Source organism: Pelophylax lessonae (genome assembly GCF_965119305.1).
Source record: "Pelophylax lessonae genome assembly, chromosome: 2".
Lineage (NCBI taxonomy): Eukaryota > Metazoa > Chordata > Amphibia > Anura > Ranidae > Pelophylax > Pelophylax lessonae.
The window spans coordinates 388,175,011-388,187,798 of NC_138769.1; the positions used below are offsets into that span (position 1 = coordinate 388,175,011).

At 45.3% G+C, this 12,788-nt stretch overlaps 1 protein-coding gene across 1 annotated transcript in view; it reads right to left on the minus strand.

Annotated features, from left to right (window-relative positions):
- Positions 1-884: 884 nt before the first annotated feature.
- The window catches only part of SCML2 (Scm polycomb group protein like 2), a 277,149-nt gene continuing 265,245 nt past the window's right edge, over positions 885-12,788 (minus strand). Inside the window, exons 13-14 of the mRNA XM_082245590.1 lie at positions 3,802-3,965; positions 885-1,762 (exon numbers count right to left, since the gene is read on the minus strand). Coding sequence (XP_082101716.1) covers positions 1,640-1,762; positions 3,802-3,965 — 287 coding nt within the window. The 3' untranslated portion in view covers positions 885-1,639. The remainder of the gene's footprint in view (positions 1,763-3,801; positions 3,966-12,788) is intronic.

Sequence of the window (12,788 nt, forward strand, 5' to 3'; positions counted from 1 at the left end):
CTGGGTTAATAACTGCACAATTGCCCAGAATTTGGGGCAACCAGGGTGGTCAATACAACTAATTAGATGTGCAGTATGCATGCATACAAGGACAGGTTCACTTTAGAATTGTATTTCCTGAGCCCCCTCTCTATCACAATAATCTTTTTTAAACTAAAGCTCCCACCCCCAACACACACCTTTCTACATGCCTCCTTCTGACAGGCCAACCCTCTGAGGTGTGTACAGCCTCAGTGCAGAAATCGTGCCCCATGCTGGTGGTGTATGCACAGTAGCTTCCAATAGACTTGAATAGATCCTTATTCCAATTGTAAGGTTACAGCCTCTATTCAAGTCTATGGGAAGCTACTGTGAAGGCAAGGTTGGGGGGGGCACTAGGAAGGGAAGGAATGCTGAGGAGCTTTTATTACAAAGAAAACCTGTACTTTAAGTGTATGATTGCTGAATCTATAAAAAAAAAAAAAAATTATCTGGACTGACAAATATGGCCATTTTACAAGCACATCAGCATGTCAACCCATTTTGTGTCCTGGGTTTAGTTTGACTGTGCAAGGTATCCATGTTCCCTCAGTAAGGAGATTATCTGGAGATTTAGTGAGACAGGACACAATTCAACCACCAGCTAGATGATAAGGTTCTCTATAGGAGACCAGTGGGGATATATCTAGGTATATATGTTGCAGCCTTTCTGGAGCTCTATTGTCACCTGCACCCTGGTTGATTCTATTTTGGTATAAATGGCACATTTAGCCATTATACTTTCAGGTATTCGACATAAAACCAGTCAAGTCCTATCACCATGTACTTGATATTTACCTCTATTCTCCCTGCTGAATACAGCTGCATCAGGGTTTTATTGTAACATAATATACAATAAGTAAGTAGAAGCCATAGATCGGTCAGTCGAATCGTTGAGAAACATGGCTTCTGCCATTAGTTATACAGACAGGAATAGATATTGTAAAGTCATACCTATATCCTGCGTGTATTTCCATCACAGGCAGGAATCTAACATAACACTTATATTTTTCAAACACACTTTAACTAAAAGAACATAGTACTCTTATAGCATACATGGTAAACAGAGGATCTACCTCTTGAAAACAAATGAATAAATAAAATTAATGTTACACCAGAACTATAATCCCATATGGTTTCCATGAAGGACTTCTAGTATGGTTCTGGACTGTAAGGTCTGTTCTCAGAAATTAAATTAAGTACCCCTCAGTCACATAATATCAACCTGCAAAGTAAATTATGTTTTGTGAGGCATAAAGTCAAGTGACGCCTTCTGAAACAATGCATCTGTAGTTTTTCTTTTCATTCACCTCCACAGTGCATGCTGCTTTGGGATTTAGCAATTTGGTAAGAAAAAGAAAATAATAACTCAGGGAAAAAAAGAAAATCTATCAGCAAATGGTTTGCATCGTTAAGTACTCACAAATTCAGGGAAGTCTCTTCTTGACAATTTACAAGCACCACAAAATGAATATTGAAGTGTAGAGCAAAAATACTTTAGACACTAAATATCCACAGGAGGTATTTATAGCATTTGTAAGCGTTGTCCTAGAGATGATAGGTAGAGCAAACTTTGAGGTAAATCCAATGGACAAGCTCTGTTTGTGTGCCAAGTCTGTCATTACTTTCCTTGTTTAAGTTTTTCAATATGATAGCATAGCTTCAAGGCTGGACCAAGTTTCAGACCCATGTACTTCATAATCATATCACTCCGAAGTAAGAGGAATGCAGAGCCATCAATTTCCTGGAGAAAGAACAAAGCCTGTTAAGAAGTCCTATTTCAAGATCTTGAAGAAAGGCTACAAAACAAATCAAAAGTGACATACACTTTAGCATATACCTAGCAATACTGGGTTATTGGACAGGATGCCCCTCTGTTTGATGTATAAAAATCTATCTGGAAGATGGTTAATTTATTCTTGGCTGTTAAAATGGAAAGTGACATGTCACATGGCCAAAAAAGTGCACTATTGCGTTTTAATGAAGTTGAGTAGAATCAAACACCTCTACTACAAATAGCATTGCAAAGACCGATATTGCCTTAAAAATGAGCAGTTCAGATTTTCTGGAAGAGACAACTTTACCCAGTTGCACCACAGTGATCATTTGTCAGCAATATGTAGTTGTCATCATGACATCTGCAGGAACTGGTCAGGTGGGAGGTGCCATTTGTTTTGCATGTCACTGTCACAAAAGGGTCTGACACACGAATTTGTGTTTACTTTGGTAATAAGCCTTCAAGTTGGGCCCTGGGAAAGCATAGACGGCATATTTAGCCCAGCCATGCTCTGAACTGGACTCAATATCTCACTGTGTGGTATGACCAAAAAATCTCAACTTGAGCTGTGAAAGTGGCAAAAGGAGAAGGCGTCAATGCTTTAAAATGTTAAAATCGCTCCTAAAAATATTTTATTGGCTACAAAAATTTGCATCCACAAGGGTGAAAGAATAAAAAGTATTCTCTGATTGGCTGAGATAAATATTGTGACATTATCTGCCTGCATCCCCACCTTAGCCAACCAGAGGAAGATTTGTATTCATTCAGAAAATTAAAAACGTCCTAAGAATGGTTGAGTGGCCATTTTGTTCCAAGAACAGGATGGGAAGTCTCCATCCTGCTGCCAACACAAAGCATTATATATTGTATGTGGCTAAGGCTAAATAAAGCTCATACAGTAGAGATAGCTGCTGCATGCATTAATGAAGGAGATGGTTGATTTGGACCAGCTTGCAATGGGGGGGGGGGGGGGGCACATGTGCACTCTTGCTCCTGAGCTGTGTGGGTCTATGGAGCCACGCTGGGCACAGGGCAGGACTGATTGTGGACTCAGGTTAGTACTTAGGGAAGGGGGTAGGAGGACAACAAACTGAAAAATGTTTTTTTTACTACAATGCAGGAAATGTATTCATGTTAAAAAAAAAAGTTTTGGCTACAGAACTACTTTAAAATCAACTGATCTTCCTTTGAAATGCTTGGTAGTGAATTATAGACATTTCTTCCCCATCTGGCATGAGCAAAACAGACAGTTTCCTTTGATTTTTATAGATCGACAACAATAGATCACATTCCTATCACCTTTCTTAAGGACTGTCCCACTGCTGTGTAGAGTGCCAGCATCTTTTAATGTGAACAAAATTGTAAAATTAAAGCATATCAATATGCAAAAGCAGTTATCTAATATAGTGAAGCTTAGCAGTCCCTTGATGTGGTGGCTGCATGGTTTTATTTACGCTTTATTTTCACCTGGTGCTCCTGCCAGTAGCACGCTTCCTGTCTTAGGGAGACAAAACTCACCTACTGTACTTTGTCAATGGATAGAATGTGTTATCACCCTATGACAGGAACACAGACCCCTCTCCTCTCCGCCATAATACAAAGGGAAGGTGTTCAGAAGTGGATAACTGAAGAGGGTACTGCAGACACAGAGAGCATAAGTTGTCAGCTCACAAGGTTCTGGTAGGATCAACATGTATTTTTTTAATTTTTCGAAAATATATTACAAAACCATTTTAATGGTTTTCATTTCAGAGGCCAAAAAAGGCAAATAAAAAGAAGATCATTGTTGGGGTGGGCATGCACTTTAAATGATTTTTTTGATCTGTAAATATTGTCTGTTTTCAGAAGGCAATACCCAACAGGAAGGGCTTTTTGGTGTCTTTTGGCCCACCTGACCCTACCTGATTGGTTACCCTGCTTCAGAATAAAGGCATTTAGTCAATCACGTGTAACTCTCCAATAACTACTAAATAACTACTAAGAATTTGAGATAAGAATATGCCTACATGTCTCCGGAAGAGTTCAGCATGAGGAGCCAATGCTTGCGGATCTGCTTCTTTTACATAGCGTATAACATCATCCACAGACCACATGGATGGATCTTTGCTCTGTGTTCTTGAAGATTCCCGCTCAGAAATGCCAAGCTCTGGTCCAGTAGTCGAACTTGCAGCTATGGAGACAAATATGTAAAGTGTGAGACACATGAAAAAATTGATTTTTTACTTACCGTAAAATCCATTTTTCTGATGTTCTTTGACGGACACAGCTCCTCATTTTCATGACTATATGGGTTATACTGCCCCCTACAGGAGTAGGACACTAGGCAGACAAAAACTTGACTACGCCTACTCTCTGCTATAGGTATTCAGTTTTGTTACAAGCAGTCTCAGAAGAAAAAACCCAACTCTATACAGGGGCGGGTGCTGTTTCAGTCAATGAACATCAGAGAAATGGATTTTACGGTAAGTCAAAAATTTCATTTTCTCTTTCGTTCATTGACTGACACAGCTCCTCATCTTCAGGACTATATGGGACGTCCCAAAGCAGTGTCAAACATGAGGGGTGGGAACAATAGGAAAAAACCTTCCCCAAGGCTAAACATGGCCAACCGGGTAACATGGAGCTCAACTATCAACAACTGGAGCTCACCTGAAAAAAATATATAAAAACACCCTCAAAGAGAATAAGTCCTCTAAACAGCAGCCTGCAAAACCTTGCGACTGAAGGAAGCATCTGCAGATGCCAACACATCCACCTTATAAAACTTTGTGAATCTGTGCACAGATGACCAGGTAGCCGCCTTGCAAACCTGCATCACTGACACTTGATGATGGGAAGGCCCAGGAGGCACTAAGCGCTGGAGTAGAGTGGGCCTTAACAGGGAAAGGAGGAACCTGACCCTTAATGGCATAGGCCTGAACCACAGTCTGTCTGATCCATCTGGAAATGGTCGTAGCAGAAGCAGCCAGCCCTTTGCGAGGTCCATCCGGGAGGACAAATAGGGAGTCTGACATTCTAAAAGACTCTGTAGCTGCCAGGTACACCCTTATTGCCCGAGCCACATCCAGGGTGTGCAAAGCAATTTCCTTGGGATGCTAAGGCCTGGGACACAGGGAAAGCAACACGATATCTTCATTCAAATGAAAATCAGAGACGACCTTCAGTAGGAATGACAGACATGGACAAAGAACCACATTATCCTTGTGAACCACCAGGTAAGGTGAGTGACAAGACAACGCCACCAGTTCTGACAACCTGCACGCAGAAGAGATAGCCACCAAAAAAGGCCATCTTCTGGGATAACTTAAGCAGGGAAACCTCCCGAATATTTTCACAGGGAGGCTTCTGGAGAACCAACAACACCAAATTGTGATTCCACGGCGGCAACGGAGACCGAACTGGAGGAACCAAGTGTCTCACTCCCTGGATAAAGGTATGCACCAATGAGTGTGTAGCCAACGGATGTTGAAAGATAACCCCCCAAGGCCAAGACCTGGTCCATAATGGTACTCAAGGCCAGGTGCTGCCCAACCCCTTGTTGGTGGAAAGCCAAGATCTGAATCATCGAAAAAGGAACGAGGGTGAACCCTGAGGGATTCACAGCACGCAATGTACGACTTCCAAAAACGATGGTAAATCTTTCTAATCCAGCGACTGTAAAGCAGGATGGAAGATTGGCCCTTGGGACAGCAGATATTCCCTGAGAGGAAGTCTCCAAGGAGCATCAGTCATGGCCATGGCATTGTCTGATTGAATCTGTACCGGACACCCCTGGAGACGACTTGTCCAATGATCCAGACAAACTCTAGGAGCTCTAGTACACTGATCGGTAGCCTAGACTATTCCACAGTCCAGACCCCCTGAGCACACTGTGTTGAGGACGCCTCCCCCCGGACAGACTGGCGTCCATGTTGACGACCGTCCAGTACAGGGGAAGAAATTATTTTTCCCTGACGAAGTGCAGGAGAATGAAGCCACCAAACCAGGGACCCCCTTATACTCCAGCTCAACAGGATCAGATTGTCTAGAGACTGAGGATCCTTGTACCATTTCACCAGAATCTCCTTTTGCAGAGATCTCATGTGGAACTGTGCAAACGGAACCGCCTCGAAGGTAGACACCATCTGGGACAGCAGAATCTGAATTGTCTCCTGCAATATCTGAAGTTTTTCCTGGAGAAGGAACACTGTGGCTGAGGTCGAGTCCAGCGTCAGACCCAGATAGTCCATCCAACAGAGCAGTCGAAGACTCTGCTCGCAAAGGCAGATCGCCCAGATACCCCAGTACCGCTATCCCCCGCTGACGCAGCAATGCTAGCACCAGGGCCAATACTTTTGTGAATACCCGAGGAGCGGATGCGAGACCAAAAGGTGATGCCACAAACTGATAATACTCCTCGCCAACGGCAAAGAGGAGGAAGTGCTGGTGGGCAGCACATATTGGGATGTGAGGGTAGGCGTCCTTGATGTCAACGGGGGCGAGGAAATCCCCCTGATGTAGGGACTCCACTACCGTGCAAATGGATTCCATTTGGAACTTCTGTACCTGCACAAAACAGTTTAGGGCCTTGAGGTTCAGAATGGGACGCACCTTTCCTTTTTTTCTGGGAACTGTAAACAGGTTTGAGTAAAAACCTTGAAATGACGAATGACTTTGTGGACCCACTTGTCCTTGATCAGGGAAGTCCACGGATCCGGAAACCAGCAAAGACGTCCCCCCACCCCAGGTACGGGTGCTCCTTCATGCGGAGGAAGTCTTTTTCGCAGGTCTGGCAGAACCCACTCGGGACTTGCCGGACCAAGACCTCTTAGAACCCCCGGCGGAAGCCCTGAAGGGCTTAGTTCCCTTGTCTTGAGATCCTGAGGGACAAAAAGACCGCTTGTGAGCCAAAAAGAAAGGCACCCCCTCCATCTGCGACAGGACTCCTTTCCCTTGGAAGCCTAAGGAAGAAGAGTACTCTTTTCCCCTGTGAGGCCTTTGATGAGGTCATCCAAGGACGCTCCAAACAGGCGATCCCCCACAAATGGAAGATCGGATAAGGCCTTCCTAGAAGCCTGGTCCGCAGACCAGCATTTTACCCAGATAATACGCCACAGGATCACAGCTGAGACAGACAATCGAGAAATCAAGGGAGCAGCGTCCAAAGAGGCGTCACAGAAACTGTAGCCCTTGGACCAACTGATCCGCCAGCTCCGCAAAAAGGCAAGGATCTGTTCCCCCCTCCCCCCCCCCCTTCAGGTCCTGGCATAGAAGTTTTGCCCACTCATGTCATAGCTTGCGACACCAGGGCAATAGTAAATACCAGTCTAAGTGCCGAACCAGCCACAGTGAACAAATGGTGGTTCAAGGCCTCCGACCTCCTATCAGCTGGATCTGTGAAGACTGGGGACTCAACAACAGGGATTAGAGTGGCTTTATTCAACCTAAAAACCGGGGAGTCAACTACAGGAAGAACCGTCCATTTTTTAAGGAGGGAATCATAATAGGGGTACCGCATTGCAAAACGCTTAGGGATTGCAATGGTACGTTTCGTGCACCCCCACTGTTTTGTGACAATATTGTCAAAGAAGGCAGGAAAGGGGAACACCTTTGCCGCTTTGGAGGACCTGTGGGTGCCAAAGGTGACCTGGGCCTCCGATGCTGCGTTAGTCGCATCCTCCATCTTTAAGGTTTCCCGCACAATCAGTGCATACACTAACGCCTTCTCATGTGCAGCTAGAGGAGCAGAGGAATCATCCTCACTATCTGAGCACGTGGGGTGAGTGGACGCAGACCCCAAAGGGTAACTCGCATCCGTGGCAGCCAAACCAGATTCTGCATCTGATGAGACCGAGGAAAAAGGTTTAGGCGGGGGAATGCTTTTTCTAGCCTGTTTTTCCCAAGACCAAATCTAGTTTTGACAGCAAGGACTCCAGGACCGCCTTCAATACTGTCATTTGTGGGAGCCTCAGAGGGGAATGAGGTGGGGAAATATGCTCCAGGGACTTCATGAGTGGAGAGGGGAACCCACACACAAAAGGTGTAGAACAGTGTAAGGGACACCCCACCATGCTATGGCACAAGGACCAGCACAGAGCACTACCACTGCAATAACCGAGGGGGAGAGAAAACCCCACAAAAAGTACTCACCACCACTGGTCAGGTACTCCCAGCACTGGACTAACTGCACACCATGAGGCGATCAGGAAGAGAAATGTCCAGGGATTCACACTAGAGGCAGAGGAAAGGCTCCCACCACTGAATCACCGCCCCTCCGGCTCAAAAAACATGGCCGCCGATATTTTCAATGGGAAACCACAAGAAAATGGCTGCCGAGGCTACACAAACATGGCCACTGATCTGTAGTATTAAAAGCTACAAGAAAATGGCGGCACCAAGTGGCACCCGGGGGACCCCAACAGCACAAAAACGATCCCAACAGGAAGGGGGCCCCGGCAGGCGCCCCCACAAAGCCCATCACCCTCCTGAGGAAAGATCGTTCGGTCACCGGTGGCGCGTTCCCTCCCACCCCCAGTGCACCACCCCAGGCCGACCTAAACGGTATGTCCACCTCGGTGGGGGTGGTGTTGGCAGATGGGGGGGGGGTAAAGCTCTGCAATAGACCATCCAGACTGGGGGGGGAGGCTGACTGGGAGGGAGGGGAACACGACCTTCTCAGGGAGGGGCCCATGTCCACCCCAAAACCCTCCAGGGGTAGACGGAGGAGGGGCGTCAGGTACGGACAGACCACCACTCCATCGTAATGTGGGTGCTGTTGGCCAGAAGGAAACGCTGCGACTCAGGCCAAAGCCAGTTCATATGCACTCTCGCGAGAGGTTTGACTCGCAGGCCAACCCCCCGTCTAGTGGGGGCTATATCGCAGCTGACTTAGCGTGGAGCTGGGGTCTGCACGCGCTCGCTGGTCGGACCCTAAGGTTCTAGATTATCCAGTTCATCACCCAGTCCAACACTTAATTGTAGATTACACAGGAACAAAATAATCTAAAAAGGTGGAAAACAATTTCATTAAAAAATAAAAAAAAAATTTTATTTCATAAAAATAAAAAAAATTCCAGAACCGGAGATCCCAGCAAGGAACTAGGCTCTTACTCATGACTAGGCAGAAAAGAAAGTAGTAGTAGAGTAATAGAAAACAAACAGACCCAACCGTCACTGTGAGTACTTTACCAATTAGAAGACGCCTACGTGAAGCCAAGCTATCGGCAGGAAGCCCCCGCAAAGTCCCATTGTTGAAAAAAGGACATACAATTTGCCAAAGGACACATTGACTGGCCTAAAGAGAAATGGGGCAACATTGTGGACTGATTAAAGCAAGGTTTTTCTTTTTGGGTCTAGGGGCTGCAGACTGTCAGACGACCCCCAAAGATTGAATTCAAGCCACAGTACACTGTGAAGGCAGTGAACCATGGTGGAGCAAGCATCATGATAGGAGGATGTTTCTCATAATATGGTGTTGGGCCTATTTATCACATACCAGGGATCAGGGATCAGTTTAAGTACATCCAAATACTTCAAGAGAGATCTAATGCCGAAGAGAAAAATACCCTTGAACTGGGTGTTTCAACAAGACAGCGACCCCAATCACACTAGTAACCGAGTAGCATCTTGGTTCCGGACCAACAAGATTAACATTATGGTGTTGGCAGCCCAATACATGGACCTTAATCCAATAGAAAACTCAGAAGTGGGGTTGGGTATTCACCAAGAGGATGAATATTCGTATCCATTTCATGGGTTGAGGGTCCATGATGTTCAAATTGGTTTCTGAAGCGGTCAGTGTTCATACAGTGAATCCAAATGCTCCAGGTAGATACATATTGAACAAATTTATCTCGAAATTGAGCCGTCAGCTCACCCAAGCATTGCAAATGAGTATGTTCAGTAATCCATTCCTTGATAGAAAGCGGGGTTATTAGTTCCCCGGTGTCTTGGTATCACTATTCTAGCTGAAATAAAAAATAAGTGAAAGAGACCTTTCTAGGTATTCCATATTGATCCTGGGAACATAGAAAAAAAAAAGAGAAATTTCAGGTGTTGCCGTATAAGTAAGGATCATCACCTGTTCACATATCTTGAAGACCTGTGCACAGAAAGGCGAGATAAAGGAGCAAGACCACCTAATGTGCAGCATAGTGCCTTTCTCTGTCAAGCAGCAAAAGCAACATCCCAACTTTGAATGGAATATTACATATAAAAGGGCATGTCATTTATACCAGAATTTTATCATTTCTTTCTTGACCTATAGTTGCAATACTAAGTTTGTGCCAGTATATTTACTATTTTTGGATGTCCTCATCAGGTCCTTTTCTAATGTTGAGATATAGTTGTGGGGAGAGGAATAGTCCTGAAACCAAATAGCATAAAGTTGGGAGATAAGGTTGACAAGAGCTTGGAAGCAGAGAGCTATAAATGCTTTAAGGTCTTTATGGGTAACTTCTATTTTGTAGATTTGGGAGTAGTAACCAATGGCATAGAAAGGAAGGATTGTCAGGTAATAGAGCAGTAAAGGGCTCCAGACAGCCATCTTGCAAAGGCTTAGGCTCCGTTCATACCTAATCGCGGGCGGATTCTCAGCGATTCCTCCCGCAATTCCAAATCGCTGCAATACATGGTATGCGTTTGCAATGCTATTACTTCTTAATGACACCCCAATCACGCCGTGATTTTGTTGCGATTGCCACATGGTAAATTGAGTTGCAATCGTGGCAAATCGCAATGTGCCGGAATCGCTGTGCTTTCCATATGCTGCAACCAATGGCAGTAAAAATGTGCTGTTCTGAGAAGATGTGTGGGGCCGCCATTCATACCTAATGACATCCCCACGCATGTAAAAATGCAGCGCATTTGCAGATGCAGGAGAATCGCATGGTTAAAATGACAAAATGCACCTTTTTCTGTGAGAAATGAATGGGCTGCAATGCCTAAGCAAATGTGACCTGCACACATGCATAGGTGTGAACAAAGCCTTAGGCTTCTTTCACACAGATGCTGTGGCCCATACAGCCATTTGTTTAAATTTCTGGAACTTTATGCAGTTAGCCTATGTTACTGAATAGGGTTGCAGTGGTTTACAGAAATCTCCTGGATTGACATATGCGCAGGGGCTGGTGGGTAGCCCTAGACCTGAGGACTGACTTGTGTACTGTACTGTATCGTTGCAAAGGCTTAAATCCTAAAAGTTCTGCACATGTCTGCTTTACTTAGCTTCATAGCATGCCTTCATACTCCATTTACCTGTTTCAAGTTATCTGGGGGGGTTCTGTTCTCTGTACATGTGCTTTCACCCTCTATGCATAACAAAAATGGGATTTTTGTACTTACCGTGAAACCCATTTCTCTGAGTTCATCGACGGTCATAGCGCTCCATACATCATAACTACTGAGTTATATTGCCTCCACCAGGAGTAGGACTAGGCAGAACAAAAAACACCTGGCTACACCCATGTGCCATCCTCAGCTGGTATATACCCCCCTCTAGGTAATCATTTTAGTAGCAAGCAGCATTAGCATTATCAAAACTCCTTAGAGGGGTGGGTGCTGTGTCCGTCAATGAACTCAGAGAATTCGATTTTACGGTAAGTACAAAAATCCCATTTTCTCTTTCGTTCGACGGACACAGCGCTCCATAAATCATAACTAGTGGGACATCTAAAAGCAGTGCCAAAAGGAAAATGAGGGGTGGGGAAAATAACCCAAGGCTAAACACAAGAGCCTTAACCGGGTCACAGGAGCCCGTCTGAAAAATAAAAGTTTAAAGAAAAACACGCCTCAAGAAGGAACAGCTCCACTTAAACAGCAGCCTGCAAAACTTTGCAGTCAAAAGAAGCATACGCAGATGCCAAAGTATCTACGTTATAGAATTTTGTAAAAGTATGCACTGACAACCAAGGAAACCCCTTTGGATTACGAGGTGACTTATGCGTAACAAATGTAGCGTGGCTACATCAGCCGCATTCCTCCATTTTTAAAGTCTCAGGCACTGCAGTGATAAGTGCGTCTACCCGCACTTTTTCATTGGCTGCTGCGACCATGGAGGAATCATCCTCACCATTGGATGCATCTGGGGGTGTGATGTTAAGCCCCCTGGATGGGCCACATCCACAGGGTGGCATTAGGCTCAGAATCAGAAGAGACAGACTGAGCAGGGGAAGGTGGGGGGAAGCTTCCTCCTGGGCCTTTGCCCACATACCACTTCCACCCGGGACACTAACAACTGCAGGAGCGCAATCAGTGCAACCATGGGAAGCTGGGGTTCTGAGGGACCTGCCACCTCCATGAGGGGGACCCTGAGGCTCCATAAGGAAAGGAAGACCTTGCTGTAAAAAAAAAATGATCTTTTTTCACCACTAAAGCATCTCCTTAAGGTTCAAGGTATCTATCAGCAGAGATAGAGAGGGAAAACAGGGAGCCCCAAGGACTCACCCTACTGATCACAGGAGTGCCGAGAATTTGAACCCAGCATCACCATGGATGCCATCCCTGTTCATATGTCCCGGGCACAGGAAGAGGAAACTGAGGAAGAAGAGGAAACTGAGGAAGAGGAGGAAACCGAGGAAGAGGAGGAGGAGCTTCGGCATCCCCACAAGACTTGGGTCTTCTCCAACGACTCCCGGACTAAGGGAAAATGGCCCCCGTGACATCGGGCTACACAAACATGTAGGCCTGAAACAACTAATTGATTAAGAAAATAGTTGTCGGTCAGCCGATTAGTTGGCCTGAATACAGAATGCATTATTTGTTTACATATCAGGAAATACAGTGCAGCACACATACAGCTCAGTACACCCTCCATACATGTCAGTATACACAGTGCAGAACACATACAGCCCAGTACACCCTTCATACATGTCAGTGTATACAGTGCAGCACACGTACAGCTCAGTATACCCCCCCCCCTCCATACATGTCAGTATAAACAGTGCAGCACACCTACAGCTCAGGAAACCCTCCATACATGTCAGTATACACAGTGCACCCTTCATACATGTCAGTA